This window comes from Psittacula echo (assembly GCF_963264785.1).
Source record: "Psittacula echo genome assembly, chromosome: 7".
Lineage (NCBI taxonomy): Eukaryota > Metazoa > Chordata > Aves > Psittaciformes > Psittacidae > Psittacula > Psittacula echo.
Window position 1 is genome coordinate 34243088 of NC_137740.1, and position 19047 is coordinate 34262134.

A 19047-nucleotide genomic window follows, 5' to 3' on the forward strand; every position below is an offset into this window, starting at 1 on the left:
AATGCAAATTGGCTATGTGCAGGACCAGCAGCTCGATCTGCAGCCGCATGGCAAGTTGCAGAGCCTGGAGGAGGAGGAAGCAGCTTTGGAAATCCTCACAGGCACTGGGAACTTGCACCAGTGTTAGTGGATGTGCCTCGTGTCTTGATAACGTGTTTGGGGTTTTTTTTTCCTTTTTTTTTTTTTTTTTTTCCTTCCTTCCCTGTTGTTGTCCTGAGTCAGGCTCCTGGCATGGGTGGGTGGGGATGAAGGTGGGAAGTGCTGTAGTCATCAGTGCCCAAACACCTCCGACTGTCACTGCCTGACTGCCCTGAGCAGGCTACAGCCTTCACACTGCCCACTGTCCCCATCACGAAAGGGGGGTGGCTGGTCCCCTGCAGACACCTGTGCTGTGTACAGGGTGTGAGCTCCTTGGGGGTCTCTTGGAGGCGTGAGCACAAGGATGAGCTGCAGTGTCCACCTGTGTTGCTCCTAGGCTTTCTGTGGGCATCCAGGTGCCCCTGACCCTGCTCTGCTCCCCCCACAGGAGCCTTCATGGCTGTGACTTTTGAGCCTGCTGAGAGAATGGAGCCGTGGGAGAGCACAAGACATGCAGATATCATGGGCAGTTGTGTCGAATGCATAGAAACAGAGGAAATCTCAATAGTGCCAGGCATTCATATCACTAGTTCAATCACAAAAAAAGCCTACTGATTTTCTAAGTGAGCTTTTCGTCTGTGCAGCTTAACCTGGCAAACACAATGTCATGTGGATTAAGTCTAGGATTTGTCCAGGCATTATTATGGTTTGTGCTTTTTCTGGTGAATTGTCATTATTGCAGAGCTAGCTGAGATGGGCAGGTGAGTTGCTGTAAAAGCTTCCTTGCTTTCCCTTTGAAATCAATATGTGAAGGTATTCACAAGCCACAACCAACCCCTTGCATTTTTTTTTTTTTTGTAGCTGGGAAGTGAAATATTACATATTTTGCATTTTAAAGTACAAATGGACTGTATGAGTCCTATGCTCACTGGCACTGAGGGAAATTCTCTTGTAGCCTGAATCTACCTGTGCTTTTTCGCTGCTCCGGACAGTGGTGTCCTGTAGCTGCAGGGCTGGGTGTTTTGTATCTGATGTGTTGGATGGGGATAATTGGGATGAATGAGGGTAAAGGGGCTGCAGGGAAGACGGGCCATGTGCTGCCGGAGGTTTCCCTCTGCCCTGCTGTGTTAAGGTGTTGGAGAGGGAGTGATGACAGGCCTGCCTCTTCCTCCTCCCCAGCACCCCGTGGCTCCAGTGAACCAGTCCCTGAGATGTCACTGAGAGCTGAAAGCCATGCAGCTACATCGACACTGAAGAAAGTCGCTGCAGACATGAGCAACATCATCGAGAGCCTGGACACCAGGGACCTCCACTTTGATGGGGAGGAGGTTGAACCAGAGGTGCTAAATGACCCAAAAGGCACCGGTGAGTTGATGCCTGTGTGTTCTCACCTCCCATCCTGCCTGGATATACCGTGTCTGTCAATAGATAGCGTACCTCAGTGGTTTTACCAACCATTGACCCTGCTCTAGGACCACGAGGCATTACTTTTAGCACTTCAGCTCTTCAAGTCAAGTCCCTTCTGTGAAAGCTTGTCTTTAAGCTGCTAAATAAAACCCGGTATATTTTAGTGGAATGGATGTTGCTGTGTAAATGCTCTCCTGTTAAAATGTTGCAGCTATCTGCTGGCTTTCGTGGCCTCCTTGACCATTGCAAGGCTGTTGAACTAATGGGGTCTGTGTTCCTTCCAGTGTGTATTCCTTTCTCTGCCATCTATCACACCCATGGGTTCAAAGAGCCAGTCACACAGACGTACCTCACGGGATGTCCTGTTCGAGTGCGTGTGTTGGAAGTTGAACGCTTTACTTCCACAAAGAAGGTCAGAAACTCAATTTGATTTCTGCAGAATTGTATTAAAATGATGTTTGTGGGTTAATTTTGCATGTGCTTGTTCATGGACTGAAGAAGCAGGAGTGCTTGTCTCAGAAAGCACTTGAGAGAAGGTTACCTATCTGTTTGTAAAACCTAATGAAGCAGAACAAGAAATGGTGAGACGGTGATCCTTAAGTAGAAATGAATGAGGGCTCTTTAGATGAGCAGCTGCAGGAAAATGACTTATTTCAAAGCTGCATCTCCTGTGGTGGGGTTCTCCTCTGCAGGTACCAAGCCCCAATGTTTACACCATTGAGCTGACCCATGGAGAGTTCACCTGGCAGGTGAAAAGGAAGTTCAAGCACTTCCAGGAGTTTCACAGGGAGCTGCTGAGGTATAAAGCCTTCGTGCACATCCCTATCCCAACCAGGAGGTGAGTGTGGAGCCCTTTGGATGTGGTCGGCTTTGGGGAGATGTGATCTTCTTTTCTCTTTTAATAGCTTATAGCTTTGGCTTCACTGATCCCATTTACTTTGCTATAAGGAGGAAAGGACAGGAAAATTCATTCTCTACAAATACTTAGCAGATATAATAAAGACATCTAATTTCTACATATTTAGCAGCTATAATCTAAGCGGTGCAGGTATCTCTCTGCCTTTTGCAGAAAGCATGCTGGGTCCCAGACCGTTAGCTTTAGAGCTGAATTTGCTTTGAACCTGAAGAAAGGTTGTGCTAATGAAAATTATTGGTGTACTGTGGCTCTCTGCCAGCATGGGGTGGATGTGGGATGTACAGGGGTCCCTGGTATGGGTGGTCAGCCCTACCAAGGCTGGTCTTGGTGCTCAAGGTAGCTGGAAGTGTTAGGGGGAAGAAAAAGTGGTGTAGGTCAGCAAGAGCCTTCTGACGTGATGAAATGTGGGGAGATGATATTAAGAAAGATTAAATTATGAGGGGTTAAAGGCTGGGGGAACATAGTACCCTAAAAGTAGGGTTTAGGCTCACTTTCCTTATAAGGGCTAAAGGGGACCCTCAAAAATCAAACTCTGATACTTGTGTTGTATTTCTGTTTGTGAGCCAGTTGGAGCGCCCTGGCTTCTCAAATGAGTCCATTCTTGCTTTTTTTTTCTGCTTTCCTGCCCTCCCATCTCAGTTTTAAAGAGCTTGGGTAGGAAAAAATGAAAGCATTGCAGGAGAATGGATACGTATTGAGGTGCACACACGCTCGCAGCACTCAGACTTGACATCGGGGTTTCTTTTCCTTCCAGTCACACGGTGAGAAGACAATCCATCAAAAGGGGAGAACCGAGACAGATGCCAAGTCTGCCGCACACAGCGGAGAGCACGGTGCGGGAAGAGCACTTCTCCAGCAGGAGGGTAAGCACCCGGCACCGTGTGGAGGGGCAAGAGCAATGCACTGGGAAGGCTGCTGAGGTGCAGAGGTACCAGGCAGGTTGCTTGCAAAGCTGCACACTACCAAAGCCCTTGTTTTATTACGATTCAAGTCTTTTGCTTGACAAACTTAAGCTTTGACAAGTCCAGAATGCCAAATCCTCCTCCATGCAGAGAGGAAGATGGTGCTCCCAGGGTTTATATGGCCGAAGTTTTCCTCTGCAGTTGAGGAAAACCACGATGCTGAGAATGGCGATTCCCCTCCTCCCACCTGTTCTGATTTAAAGATAGAAAACGCAGTTCAGAGTCAAGTTGCGTGATGGAGGCAGCCCCTCGGCCATCAAAATCTGAGAGATTTCAGTCCTGTCCCCCTCTGAAAGAGGAGATGACAGTCAGGCTTTTGATGCTGAAGTGGGTAATTTTAGCCGAGGCACACGTGTTATGTGTAACTTCATCAGATGTTAACAGATGGGCCCTTCTATGAAGAGGGCGGATGTCTTCCTACCTCTTCATTGCAGCTTTGCTGTTTGGAGAGGGGAAAATTAAGAAATAGAAAAAAGAAAGAAAGCGCCTGTACAATAATCCCCTGTTTGTTCACCCTGGGGTTATCGCTCTCTTTCTGCTCTTCACTCCCTCTCTGGGCTTTCTGCCACCGAAGCCTCAAGTCCCAAAAGGTTGTCTTGGTGTGCAGTGCAGATAACCCTCCCTGCTGTGCATGACTGTGCCATTGTGCGGGAAGCTTCAGGAGAGAGATGTTAGTTTTAAAGAGGAAGAAAAAATGCTTTAAAGATCCTTCCCCCCCTATTGGTTTCCTTGTGGGAATCCCACAGCTTGCACCATGAGGGTGTTTGCACTGTTTATACCAGCTGGATATCTCAGTGTTGCGATGCTAGCACTGAAAAGGGTGAAGATCTCAATGGCATTCATTTCTTTTTGGTTTGTTTTGTATCCTGTAGGACTCCGCTCAGTTTCCCATGAATAAACAGCTTAATCTCTTCTTTGCCCAGTTACTATGAGAATGGGTGAAGGTTCTCTCTCCTGTAATGATTTCTTCTTTTCTCCCCTCCTGGCTGGGGAGGACAGGCTCTCTAGCGACCAGTGGCCCCACCACTGCCCTCTCTGTGGCTTTGGGACAGGGCAGCATGGTCACCATGCTCCTCTCCCCTGAACCTGGTGTTTTGGTTACAAAAATTTACTTAACCAAATAAGCATCTGAGGCTGTGTTTACTCACAACACTAATTCATGTGGGTAGAAACAGCAGGGTCTGATTTTGTATTTAAGCTTGTTCTGAAACTTGGGCTCAGTCAAGAAAGTTGACAGTGCCAAGGTGGAAGGTACATACATGGATCTGTGAACAGTGAACAACCTGTGATCAAACTGTTTATGCTGCTCAGCTATAATCTTCCATGAGCACATAATGATGTATTTGTACTTTCAAACTGAAAAGTGTCTGATTTCTTGATTGCTTCCTAATGCCATAGTTGGGTTGTGTGAGGGTTTTTATTCTTGAAAATTCCTGTTCCTTATGTAAAGTTTCAATGTTTTAATTGTAGAAACAGCTGGAAGACTACTTGACAAAGATCCTAAAAATGCCAATGTACAGGAACTACCATGGAACGGTAAGTAGAGGTTAGTTTGCTTAAATGCCTAAAGAATCTTCACTTTAGAGATTTCAGAAGAAAAAAAGTTTTCAAGTTCCTTTCCCCCTCTCCCCCACCTTCCCCTTGGTTTCCTTATGGGAATCCCACAACTGGACCACAGCGACGCTGAGTGTGTATGAGTGATACCCATTCACCTCTGCAGGTGGTTTGTCACTTCAAAGGGAGAGATGGTATTTGGCTTATTTCCCTCAGTCAATAGTCTTTTTGAAATAGGGAGAGATGTCAAATCTTACTTCAGGCCTATTTTAAGCAAAAAAAAATATTTCATTTGAAAGCCATCCTTGAATGTTTCTTCAGTATTCCTCACCTGTCAGCCACAGCTGTAACATCTCCCTGAGATGGTAATTTATTTCCCCTTTTCTTGGCTGCATAATGACTGTGTTACTCTGTCTTTTGTATTATCGGCAAAACCTGATGCATGCATTGAGTAGCTGCAGAGCTTAGTGACATTTCTGAGCAAGGAGTGATAACTGGGAACACTTGGTTTTCACACAAGCCAGAAATGTAGACTGAATTTATGGTTTCTGTAGCAGCCAGTTCTTCCGTTTGGCTGTTGTTGTTGTATGATAGGTTGTTCTGCTCTTTTGGAGATTTCACTTGTGTAGAGATATTGGGCAGCTTGTATCTGGAAAGCTGTGTGTGTTCTTACTGCAGTCTGTTGAGCACTGCCTGTTACATGGGGCAAAGAGTCCATGCAGTGTTGGCTGGCATGCTTTGGGCTGACTGTTGTGCTTTGGATTGCAAGAAATCTTCGTACTCAGGGTGAGGGAACTGTGTCCCTTACAGAATGCTTCTCTGGGGACAGGCTGTGAAGCTTAAGTCCAGTGTCGAGCTTAAGCCCATGTAAACTAGCATGAGCTGTGTTAGTTTACATGTGGAAAACAGTAATCTTTTGTTCTGAAGACAAGATTGGGATAACTTGGCAGTTTTGATCAGTAGCATATGCAAGGAGGGAGAGAGTTATTTTGTAGTGTGGATCCATCTTGTCACTCTCAGGTAGGTGTTGCTTATTTCAAATATTTTGGAGAGTTTCTGTGGTGTAAGAGCCTGGGTGATCCTCTGACCAGGCTCTTGTTAAAGGCAGGCTGCTTCGGCAGGGACCAGTAAAGGAGATGAGCAGTCCCGCCTTGCCCAGGCAGCTGTGGGGTGCTCCCATCCTGTGCTGAATCGCCCTTCTGTTCCTGCTCCAGAGGCAGATGTCATTTTGCACATACATTCTCAGTTTATTGTTGGCTTTCACTGGATTTGGCTGCGTTTAGTGAGGACTTTGTTGTTGCTGGTGGCAGCGCTGCTAAGTGTGGCAGGTCCTGCAGGTGATGCTGGAAGAAAGCACGGGGAGAAAAATCTCCTTAAAAAAAAAAAACCAATGCTGAAACAACCCCCACCATTCTCAGACTAGAGACAAAAGTGAAGATTTCTGGCATTTCCTTTGGAACTGTATTTGTCCTCCTTAGAGCTAAGCCCTCATTTTGTTCTTCCTGTGGTTAAGAAGTCTTTTGCCTGGACACTGACGAATGCTGAGACTGTCCTAATACTGGAGCACGTTTTGATTGCCGTATGTTCCTGTCATAAAATCTGTGCACCAAGGTGGTTTTTTTTAAATCCTAAATTCTTTGTAAAGTCAGATACCCAATTGCAATGGCAAGCTGCAACCTGTCTGGTGTGTAACCTTTGGTCCTTGTGAAGAGCCTGCTTGGTTCAATCACATCTCTTTGGAGCTGTTTTTACACCTGACCTGCACAATTTAATTAATTCACTTCTTAAATTCTTTTATTTTGCTTTTGCGGTTGATGTATTATTTGTCAGTGGGAGGATCACCACTTTATACACTGCCTCAAGGATGTGCCATGCACTGGGACAGTTGAGCCTCAAAGTTGAGCTTATAGCAGTTTTGCAGACCTGAAGTCCCTGGCGGGGTCAGGATCAGGTCCACGGTGACCACACGAAATCATTGAGGTTGTACATCTCTAGCCTTTCTAGGTGACACTCATGCAGGCTGTGGAAATAGAACCTAGCAAAGCATCATCATTTAGACATGTACCAAGTGCCCCTTGCTTTGACTGGGTAACCCTGAACAAAATTTACAGCCTTCTCACATCTCCCTTTATTTCTCATAATTTGTTGTAACAGTATTTTGTGTGGAGTTCACAAATAAGTTAGGAGAAGCATTATATTTTGTGATCAGACCCCAGACTTCATATCCTTTTATAATATAATTTTTATTTTTCCTTTTGGCTATGTGACTAATGATTTAATCTCACGTCTTCTAGTGCTTTCCAAAACTTTTTTACAGTACTTTTGGGCTGAGGTGCTTCAAGCCAACTACTGTTAAAATAGATGTGGGATTCTCAATGTGTTCATTGTCCCTGCTTTTTTTCTGGGAAATAGAAACTGTGTGAATATAGCCCAAAAACATTTGAAAAGGGGGCCCGTGGGCTTGATTGTATTCCATATAAGAATTTATTTTGCAACATTTTTTGTATGAGCTGCAATAGTTGAAAGATGCCTAAGCAAAATAAAAAATGAGGTTCAGTTGAACCAGAGTGCGTGTCTCTAACATTTTGCGTGAGCTTTAGTGAGTGTAAAAACCTCATCTTAAGTGAAAGCAGTCACAGTGTAAGAACAATGCAGGTATGTGAGAGTGGCTGCTGTTTTGCCTCTGATATGGCACTTGGATCTGCAGACATTGCCAAGGTCCCCACCCAACCCTTCAGTATTTTTAGTTATTGCACTTGAACTTTAGCATGTTTATTTTTCTTAATTTTTGTTTAGTGTAAGCCAATTCTTTTGTGTACAGAATAGCTGGCATCTTCTGCTAAACAGCATCGTTCTGAAGAGCGGTGTGATTCCATTTTATTGCTAGCCACAGGTGCTAAGCAACTCTGGGGGGTTTTAAACCCACTAATTTAAAAACGAGTCAAAATGAAAACAAAATGTAGAGCTGCTGAATTCTTACACAGATCATGCATGCTCAACATTGCTGACAGAATGGGATGGTTTAAAACCATGGCTTGTGCACCTTGCAGCTGGTTCTTCACATTTCATAGCTTGTCTTTCTGCAGCTGATCACTCCTGCCTGTTTGTTTTAGAATTATTATCATCTTTATTGCTACGACAGTGTCATTGAAGCTGCATTCTCTGGGCCTTATCTCAAACTTCAAATATCCTGCTGCCAATTGCTCTGAAACCAGAGTGGGATGCCAGCTCCCAAGGGAGGCAGCTGGGCAGCGCAGGAATTCAGATGTGAGGAAGATGAAAGCGCCTCGCCGCTCTGCATTCCCTTCTCAGTTGTTCTGTGAATGATGAGCACCTCGGATGAAAGGCACTGTAACAGTAAAAATAGCTAATGCGGCAATAATAATAATAAATCATTTGATCAGATATGTTCTACTGCACTGAGGACTCTTCCTTCTAACTGGTGGAATTTATTTATGGGTGTTTTTATACTTTTACAAACCAACACTTCTAATTGGTGCTGCCTGATGAGCATGTTGGATGGGCTCCTGTCATTATCCTTGACATTTCAAAGACTCCTTGGCTGAAGAGCAGGTTGCTGCGCTGCCAGACAGTCTTTTTCATTTTAATGTAGTAGTAGTTCTGTTTCTGTGAGTAGTTTTTCCTCCTGTTTTTTCTCTTTGCTTCTTGGAGAACGATTACCTCTCTGCATGCAGTGCTCCTCAAATGGCTGCCAGCTTTCTGGTTGCAGCCAGCGTTTTCAAAGGGGTTTGACAGTTGTACCTGGGTGTTTTTTGTGTGCCCACTGTGAGAGAGATGTCTGGTTCTCTGATTTGTCTGGTGGGGAATGCCAGCCATTCTCTGAAGAAATGAAAATGGGATCCTGGGCAAAGAACTGGCCTGAGACTCCACTTGGGACCTCTGATAAGAGCTTGTAGGATACATTGGGTTTTCAGATGCTCCTCACCCCCAAGCATCACTGCAGAAACAGCTGAAATGTTTTTGTGTCACGCCAGGTGGTTTTCCAGAGAGTGTAATAAGTGAGGTGATAGCAAGATTGTTGGTAAAAGCGTGGAATAACTTCTTGTAGCCACTTTCTGAAAACAGGCTGAAGTCATCCAAAAAGTTAGGGTATTAAATTTGCCTCTTCTGAATAGAGGCTATTTTATGTCCTTGAGCTACTTGGAGGAGAACAACAGGTCTTTTGTTCTTCTCCATAGCTTTATTGATGTGAGAAGTTTGGGAAGGTCCCAGGAGCAGCAGAGCATGAGGAGGAAGGATCTTCTGTCCTACTGCTGCTTCTAGGGGTCAAAAGTGATGGTGTTGGGAAGGGAGCCTGAGTCAGCCTCACCATAAGTGCAAGATAGACTTGCCCCAGGTTTGCTGATACCCTCTGTTAAACCTAGTGTTTGAAAATATCTGAGACTTACGGGTCCACCCATGTAATTCCTGTGCAAAGTCATATTTTTCCAATGAGGTCCCTCAGGTGGGTTTGCCAAAGGGCAGGTGACAGTGGCCACCTTGGCCACCCCTTCCTTGAGCTCTGGCATCTGAGCTGTGGTGGGGCTGGCCCCAAGGCTGTCTCATGTCCCAGCTGTGGTTGGGAGTGTGGGCTGGATCCTAAAGTTTGGTCCCAGCAGGCTTCATTGTCAAAACATGTGGTTTGAGGGTTCCCTCTGGCTTGCTGCCTGACCAAAGGGGAGAGCAGCTCCTACCCTCACCCTGCCCTGAGCACCTTCCTGCACTTGGACAGTTTTATGAATAATAAATTACAAGTGCCTGGGTGCAGACAAGCCTCTGCCATCCAAGGCAGCTCCTCAAGGCTGTTCCCACCCAGTCCTGCACAGGATGCCTGGGGCAAGCATTTCTCCCTGCTAATGGGGCCCAGGGCTAACAACCAGCAGATTGTCAGGAATGCCCTGCTGTGCCAAGAAAAGCGTCCTTGGTCAAAATCCCCTAGTGTCCTATTTTTGGAGGTGAATGTAATGGTGCTGTGTTTTCGCATGGGCTTTGTTTGTTGTTACATTCCTCTGCAATCTCTGCTGAAGCAGGAGGAGCCACAAGGAGGCAGTTTGCTGGAATTTGCTGGTAAAGCTGATAGTGTGGCACATAGGTTCCCCAGGCTGTGCCCACTGTGGAGATCTGTGCAGACCAGTAGAAGCCATGGAGAGTGCACTTGAGCATGTTCTCCTAACCCACTGTGGCTTTCCTGTGGGGTTTTGGCTTTTAGGGCAAGATGAGGCAGTGGCATGTGTGGGAGTGACCTTGCTGCATCTTGGAGGATGTTCGTGGGTTGGGGGGCTGAACCCCCATATGGTGTGCCCATGGGGTAGGAGATTCAAAGGGAATAGGGTGCTCCCAACCCTGGGGACGTGTGCTCATTCCCTTTCCAGTCTTCCTGTGAGGGTTACTGAAGGGAGGAGAGGATTAAGGCAGCCAGCCAAGTTCACACAAGACCCCTAAACAGCGTCAAACTTGAGTCCTCATTTCAGCCAGTGATCCAGGATGGAGGATACTGGTGGGTCCCTGTAATACACTTGGGCTTAGTTGTCCTGGTTGTCTGAAACATGTTCTCCAAACCATGTTTAAAATTAGCAAACAAACCAGCCCAGCCAAGCTATGTGGTCATCTTAAAGATGCTTAGGTTACTTCTGCTCAGGATCTTCTGTAGCTTCTGTCTTTATGACAAGTCACTTTGATGAAGCAAAGCTTTTTGTGGATTTCAGAGTATGAAAGATGGGGGAATCTTTCTCTCTTTCCCCAGATGGAGTTTGTTGGAGTAAGCCAGCTGTCGTTCATCCATGACCTGGGACCAAAGGGCATGTGAGTTGAGCCCTGTCTTTGAGTTAAAATTCACCAAGAACATGGCTTTATAAGTAAATATTATTAAAATTAATAGCTTTCCAAAAACTGATTGGGGGATGTTTTGCCATCTGGATAGAAAAATATCATTGATGTTCACACAGAAAATGCTACAACTTCAAGAAAGGGCTTTGGGAGTGGGCTGCTCTGAGAGGCGTGCGCTGCAGCTCGTTTCTCCTCTTCCCTCCCTGTGACCTGTGAGCCTGCTTGTTCTTCTGCTTGTGCTATAAAACAGGCCTCTGCATTTCTAAAAGCTGCATTATTTCCTTCTGGGGGGTTATTTTTGCCCTTCTACCAGCTTTCAGGGCATGGCACAGGGGCAGCAGGAGCCATCCCTGCGCTTGGAGGCTGGGGGGTTCAGCGAGCATCTGAGAGACCCCTGCATTTCCAGGTGAGCCATGCTACCCATCCTGACCGTGTTTCTGTCCTTGCAGAGAAGGGTTCATCATGAAGCGCTCTGGGGGCCATCGCATACCTGGCTTGAACTGCTGTGGCCAAGGGAGGATGTGCTACCGATGGTCCAAAAGGTACTGCTGGAATGGGCAAAGATGGCAATACTGTGTCATCCTCGGGCATACGAAAATGCTCATTTGCCTTTTTCTCCCAGAAGGTCTGTGAAGGAGACCTTTGCTTTTTTACAAAAGCCACAGATTTTCAGGTGAAAAGGGACCCTCCTCACCCTCCTGTGTGGAGGTTAGTGAGGGTTTTTGTTCTGCTTTGGAGATGATAGGAGGGGCTGCTGTACAGACAAACTGGAATTTCCTACAGCCCGGAGCTGGCAGAAATAGCAATAACCCCTCAGTCTGTGCCCAGCTTCCCCTGCTGTGGGAGCACTCAGGGGCATTGCCTTCGGGAGGGGAAGTGGCTGGTGACGCCACCCTGGACAGATTCCAGCCTGGTTTTCTGAGCTTCCCTTCCTCAATTTACAGAAGGAAAATAAATCAATTGAAACACAGTTTGGCCTGCTTTGTAGCTGGATTAAACCACACGTGATGTGTAGCAGCAAGGAGCTCGGTCTGGTGAAATTAACCTTGGAATTAAGTATGTCACCTCTTCCTTGTTACTGCAGGTGCTTAAATGCAGGTGTTTTCTTGCTATATTCCTTCCTGCTGCAGACAGATGTAACTTACTGTCCCCATCTGTTTACCTTCTGTGTTAGATCTGTGTGTCTCCGGGGGCTGCAGTACAGAGAGGTGTGTGCTATGGAGGAGTAGGTGTGTTACCAGCTAGCATCCAAAACCACAAGGGATCCTTCCTGAGCTTGCCCTTCCTGGGCAAATATTTCCTTTTGAAGAAACAACAGCATGTACCTGCCTTAGAGCAACAATTTCTTGGTCTGTAAGAGCTTCCCTGAGCATTATCCACCTTTGGATTTTAGCATTGGCAATGGGCTCTCATTAATTTTATCTAAAAAAATCCTGTTTTCCAACAAAATATTTTTGCATTCTTGTGAAGAAAGGTTCCTATTTCTTCACAGTCTTTCCAATATTTCTTAATGTCATTTTACAGAAGATCTCTCCAGTGAGTGCACAAGGAGATGAAAACATGACCTTCTTTCAGGTCACATCACTAAATTGTCTCCAATTCTTTTTTTTTTAATTTTATGGAAATAGCAGCCTATTCCTTGTCATATCCCTCAGTTAACTCTTCCCCATGTTACACAGAGCTCAGGCTTTAGTGGGGACACCAGCATATTCAGCTTGGATGGATCTCGATTTTCCTTTTGCACCTAAAAATTGGATGGGAGAAGCATTTGAGTGGAATTGTGTGCAGAGTAACACAAGAGGGGCAACAAATGCCTGCCAGGCCTGACAGTATATGCATCAATAAGTAAGCAAATAACAGTAATATTTCCCAGAGAGGGTTATTTAAGTGAAGAATTTTAGGACACATCAAGCTGGAGTAGAGCTCCCCCCTCAGCATGAGGCAGACTGCAGCCAGCCTTTTCCCACAGCAGCTTTGCTGCAGGCATTGGGTTTTATATACTCCAAATTCATTTCACTTATTATAGTAGGTTGAGTGGTTTATGGCCACGAGGGCTGTGGAAAGAGATGTGGAGGAGGACAGTGGGGTGATGCTGTGAACAGGCATGGGCAGGACTTCTCTGCATGCACACCTGCCTGGGAGAAACAAGAAGGGGAAATGTACCTTATGGTGAAATTATGGGCCAAATTAGGGAGAGGAGAGGTATTTTGGCACCAAATGAGAGGCAATGCTGGGATAACTCTTTCAGGGCCCTGAAAAAAATAAAAACGATGGGATCTGGAGGTAGATGAGGAGCTGAGGCTGTTACTAAAGATACAAGAATGAACAGATTTTTGTGGTGGTTTCTGTTGCTTTGTGTGTTTCTGAGTGTGCAGAAGAATGAGGTGAAGGTCTGGTGGTGGAAACCTGTGTGGGACAGAGGGGGCCAGTTATCCCAGTGATGCTGCAGGGGGATTAAAAATCAGAAATGCCATTCACAGTAAAAAAATGTGGGTTTTTTTGCAGAGTTGCCTTCAGGCTACAGTATTTATGTAAAAGCTGCCGGTCATCTCTCATCATGTGTTTCTAACAGGATGCCTGTTGCTTGGCAATAAAAGCTTTCCAAGATGCCTTTTTTTGTATCTTTTGATAGGAGTGAAAGTGATCCTGACACCATACTTAATTATGTTAGAAATGTCAACTTCTGGGTAGCATACAAGCTGAATAAAGATCTGGGGTGGAGGAACCCTGTTGCACTTTGCTCTGTGCTGGGTACCTGACTGGGAGGTTTGCAGGCAGGCAGATTCTCACTGATCTAGTTAGACAAGGAAATGGGTATTTTCAAAGACTTCTGTAAAAAAGGAATCATGTGAATAACTCTAAAAGTATTCCATTGAATTCAAACTCATTACCCCAGTTCATAAAATAGGTCCTTTTCTGCTCTAGAAAACTGAGGGAGCCCCTGGAAAGAAATTTTACCATTTAGTTGAATGCTTTCCTTTCCCTGATAAATTATTTGCACTTGGCTTTTTTTATGGCTTGTGTTTTGAAGACTCGCATTGAATACAACTTACGTGGTTGCTGTGCCCATACAGGTGGCTGGTGGTGAAGGACTCTTTCCTGCTGTACATGAAGCCAGATTCGGGGGCCATTTCATTTGTCCTGCTGGTGGATAAGGAATTCAACATTAAGATAGGCCAGAAAGAAACAGAAACGAAATACGGGTTGCAGATTGACAATCTCTCTAGGTAAGACACAGACTTTATTTAGGCCCTTTTCAGTTTGCTTTGGCTTTTGTTAAGGAGGAATCGATGCTGCTCTCCGGGAGGGGTTAACAAGGTGTGCTGGGTTGACACGGTGCAGCTCAGCTTCCCGCAGGGCTCAGAGCCTGGGCAACTGCTGGTGTGTTCACACCTGCTGGGGATTTAGCCTGTAATGCAGATCATTTCCGATGTCTTAATGAGTCTTTTGGAGCCTCAGCTGTTGTTTTGTCCATCCTTATGGTTATTTCTCAGGCCTGGAGGTGCGGTGCCTGTTGAGTTGCACGGTCTTGTTTTGCAGCAATTCGTACAATAATTTTCAAGGTGCTCTGTTCCTTTTATGCTTCAAGCAGGATGTGTTCGACAACCCAACTGGGGTATTACCCGAAAGACATGCTAGTTGGGATAAAGTGATGTTTAATATTTTTATGGTAGCGTGCAGTATAAACTCATCTTTTCAAAAATACAGCATTAGCTAGATCCAGCTGTCCTCTGAACTAAGATGATGCTGTTAATTTAAATCTGATCTGGTTTTTATTTATTTTATGCTTGGCAGTGCAATCCTGTTATAGTCACTCAGAGCAGCTCAGTGCTGATGTATTCTACAAACAGAACAGCAAATCAAAATCCTTTTTGCTTAAATAAAATATGACTGATACATGTGTGTTTATCAACGTGTATAGACGGTGAGGAGCAGCCCAATTAAATATACATGGCTTCAGCATCCTGCCCTATGTGTCGTCTGTTTTACAGGTCATTGATTTTGAAGTGTAACAGCTACAGACATGCCCAGTGGTGGAGACAGGGCATAGACGAGTTTATTCGGAAACACGGCAAAGACTTCCTCACAGAGCACCGCTTCGGGTCTTACGCAGCCGTGCGGGAGAACACGCTAGCCAAGTGGTGAGGACTGTGGCGATGCTGCAACCGGCTCAGTGCCTTGGGTGCTGTTACCTGCAGCAGGAACAGCACACACCTGCCTGCGGTACCATCTGCCTGATGGGTAGAGCTGTTAGTGCTCAGTAGCTGTAAAGGTTGATGATAATTAGACAAGTTGAAAAAAAATGAGGTTTTCTCCACCAGGAATGGAATAGCAGTATTGTTGACAGGAGTGCTTTGATCCTGTTACAGCTTTGCGTTGCAGCTAAATGCATTTTGTAACATCAGGTTGCATTTGAATATGAACGTCTGGGCATTTATTATTGTAAGGATAAAAATGGTATCTTGATGCACATATAATTGGCAGAATGCTTATGAGTTAAAACCAGAATTGATCTTTCATCAGAAGATATTCCTGGCTTCAATTTTATCACAGTTTCTAACTCTGGAAATCCTACTTTCTAAGGGGTTAGGTTTTTGTTCTCCGGGTTATAAACTCATAGTAGCATAGGTGCTGTTGAAAACCTCTGTCTCTTTGGCCACTCCCTTCTCCATAGCTCCCTCCCAAAGCTGCTGTGCTGCAGCCTGTCCTGCCTGTGCTCCTCTGTAACCAATCATTTCTTCATTTCCTTCATGCTCTGAATTGCAAGATTTGTCCTTCTTGCTACATCGGCAAGGCTGATTCTCATTCTGTAGCACAACATTGCCTTTCCAGGCACCACAAATGTGTTCCAGTGCAAACGTCAGAACATAATCAGATTCCGGTCTTGCAGACTGGCTTTGCAATGAAAGAGAATCTGCAAAAGCAAATTTGGGTATAGTCTACGGGTGACTGGGCTTCATGCCAAAACAATCACACAAGAAATCCATACATACATACACAGTGTAACCTGCTTGCACTAAGCCATTCCCAGAATCACCTCAAAAACTGGATTCTAGCTAGAAGCAGATCCTTGTGATGATCTCATTGCAGCTTCTGCCTTGCAGCAACTGCTGCCCAAGTTGTTCCTGTAAATCTAAACACACACCACTCCACCATCCTTTCCTGAGAGCCCTACCTAGCTCACACATCAAGCAAACCCCAAGAATATTGTCTGTGGTTCGTGGAAGTACCAACTGGCACTTAATAATCTCTTATTATGCTCTTTCATTAAGCTACTAATGGCAGCATGAAGCTCTCTCTGCATGCTGTCCTGATTTTTGAAATTAAATTTGTGTTTTCTTCTGAGAAGAGAATATAAATGGCATTACACAGAAGCCCATCAGTCTTCAGCTGTGGACTTCGTTTAATGGAGTGGAGGGAAACAAATCTATGTGCTGTTTGCTTTTACAGGTATGTAAACGCTAAGTGGTACTTTGAAGATGTCGCAAATGCCATGGAAGCTGCTAAAGAAGAAATTTTCATCACAGATTGGTGGTTTGTACTTACATAATTTGGATGTTGACCAGCTGCCTCTCTTGGGATGTTCCCAACAATGCGGCACTGTTTGGAGGCCCTACAGTATGGCAACTAGCCGTGTGGCCAGATGGTTTGGCAGCACACCCAAACATCTCCTTGTGTTGTATTCAAAGGCCTTTTCAGGAAGGTTGGCAGCAAAAGTGCATGCTTGAAATCAACAGCTTGGTTATCTCCTTCCAGGGAAAGGCCTGAAACTGCATGAAAGCACCACCTGAATTGCAAATGTTATGGCTTGAGGTGCTCATCAGGAGTGTAAATTGCTGCAAAGCCCAGAGGCACAGGGTTTTTTTTTCAGTGTGTAAGGGAACAGAACGTAGGCACTCAAACACCTCTGACAGTGCTCTTCCCATAGGATTCTGAGTGGGATCCTCATTTCAGCACCTCCTTGCTGTCTTGGAAAGCCTTATCTTGGGAGGGGTGTGATTTTGCTTTGCTCTTAAATGAGCCAGGCAATGTAGGGGGAGTTTTGTCACCCCTTTGGAGCTATGTGGCTGCTTAAGAACATGGCTCTGCCCGCTTCTTAACTAGCAATTCGGTATGTTTATGCAGTGCTCTGATTCCTGTCTGAGGCAGGAACTCAGACTCGGGGCAGAGTTTCTTGGCTGGATGCTGGCTGTGTCTGGCCTTTGAGGAGGTTAATCTGGCTGAGCCAGGCTGGACCTTGTGGATGGGATGGTAGGGCAGGCTGCCAGGATATGGCTCAGACCTCCTCTTTAACTTTGGGCACATTTCTGTGCTCATCTTTGTTCACCTGTAAAATGAACCTCTTGCTACTAAGCCACTGACCATTGGAACTGGGAGGATTAGTTCTTAGGTGGTAATTATTCTTTGAAAATTAAATACAAGTTTAGCATTTACATGGGTAAACCTGTTTCCTAACATGACTACATATAAACCCAATGCTACTACATCCCCATGTGCAGCATCAGGTCAGAATGCAAGAGCCCAGCATTTCAGACCCATCGTCTTTTGCTTAATGTTTTGTTCAGACAATTGTTAATGTATCTTAGAATTCCAAAAATTATTTGAAACTTGGATTTTAAGATAAAAATCCTGTTGTCAGAAGCATATTTTTTAGGGTGTAGCTACATGCTCTATCCAAGCACAAGTTCTCATGCTCACTACATAAGTAAAGGAATGAAATTCTGTCACTTTGCTTTGCAAGAGTTAGAAGAGATTGCTCAATTATTCCCTGTATTTCTTAAAGCTGTGAATGAATAAATTGTCCTTTTGAAAGATCATATTGCTTTGTCTTTAGGCAGCAAGGAAAATTCAGCACAAATCTATGCTACTCAGATAGCCTAAGTGCCAGGAGAAGTGAAATCCCACCTTATTTATTTTTTATGTCTATATATTTCTTTCAAATCTATCTTGGGCTTTTCTTTCATTGCATCTTCTTTTGTAGAGTCCAAGTTTCCCTGTTTATACTTCACTGTTAAGCCTGGTCTCAGGGGTTGTTGAATACTAAGGTGAATGTGCTGGACACACCCCCTGCCCTCTATAATGCTCTGTTATTAAAATACAGAGAGCATGGTGTGGAGAATCTGTCAATCTGGGATGTGAGCCTTCGCATCCATTTTATATCAACTTTGATTTCTTTGCTTCCCAAGATGATTATTTAGGCCAGTGCTTTGTTTGCAGACTGCACATGATGTGTTTTTTTCCACCCCTTTTTTTTTTTATTAGGCTGAGCCCAGAAATCTTCATGAAACGACCTGTTGTGGAAGGAAATCGCTGGCGGCTGGACTGCATCCTCAAGCGGAAAGCAGTAAGTGAGCTCCATCTGCAACCTTTACCCTGCAGAAAACCCCATGCCACACAGTTACAGAATCATAGTGGACTCTGGAGTGCTTGCACCATTTATTTTGGTGGGGATGAGAGTTAAAGCTGGCCAAGCCTCATTTCAGATGGCCTGTTTTGATTTGCTCCCACCATTTGGGTTTGGAAGAGCTTGGAGGCAATAGGGTACATCTCTGATTGCTCCTTTGAGTCCTCAGGTTTGGGTCATTTCAGTATTGCATTATAACTGCCCCAGCTCCTGTTGCTGTCCGGTGCTGTCCACATGGCATATGTAATTGAGAGGTACAGGAGAGACTAAACACTTTGTGGTGGTTCTTGGTAGGTGTTTTGCCCATTGCTGTGTTGTGCAGATCCTTTCTGTTGTTACCATGTGTGTTGTGTGTCTGTGCTGCAGCTGTCAGTCCAACGAGAAAATCAGGGTGTCATTAGCAAAAAGTCACTTGGCATCATTCAGGGGTTCATGCTATCTCATGATGGCTACCTCATTGGGTTTTCCATACTTGATAGATTGCAAACGTCCTTGCTAAAACTAAACACCAAAGAACTGATGGTCTGGCTGTTCACCCATTGTTCCTTGCTGTAGTAAAGAAGTGCCTGTTGACATTAAACATCATCCTGGTGTTTTCCAGCCCCATTACCCCTGGTGGAGCCCCTCTTGCCTTTGTCCTGCCTGGGCCATGCTACCCAAAGCTCTTCATGCTATAGCTCTTTGCTACCATCTGTAATAATAAATTTTAGTGCAGCATATAAAGCCAAAGCCTGAAAGGTTTTTGTGTTGCCTTATTTTTATTTAGAGGGATAACTTATGGTTAGAAAATGCTTTATTCTTTTGGTAGTTGTTCTTTACTGTCTGTATGTCTACTGGTTTTCTTTGTTCCTACCCACCCCTTTCTGTATTCTTGTGGCTCTTGTGGCCACGAAGATGAG

At 45.0% G+C, this 19047-nt stretch overlaps 1 protein-coding gene across 2 annotated transcripts in view; it reads left to right on the plus strand.

Moving 5' to 3' along the window:
• Positions 1-1289: 1289 nt before the first annotated feature.
• The window catches only part of PLD1 (phospholipase D1), a gene marked incomplete at both ends in the record, with an annotated part of 42195 nt that continues 24437 nt past the window's right edge, over positions 1290-19047 (plus strand). For both annotated transcript variants that reach the window (XM_080623052.1, XM_080623053.1), the window contains 11 exons: positions 1290-1443; positions 1770-1897; positions 2178-2323; positions 3156-3264; positions 4834-4899; positions 10661-10719; positions 11193-11285; positions 13818-13970; positions 14736-14885; positions 16195-16278; positions 18007-18088. In XM_080623052.1, the coding sequence (XP_080479178.1) occupies positions 1290-1443; positions 1770-1897; positions 2178-2323; positions 3156-3264; positions 4834-4899; positions 10661-10719; positions 11193-11285; positions 13818-13970; positions 14736-14885; positions 16195-16278; positions 18007-18088 (1224 nt within the window). The remainder of the gene's footprint in view (positions 1444-1769; positions 1898-2177; positions 2324-3155; positions 3265-4833; positions 4900-10660; positions 10720-11192; positions 11286-13817; positions 13971-14735; positions 14886-16194; positions 16279-18006; positions 18089-19047) is intronic.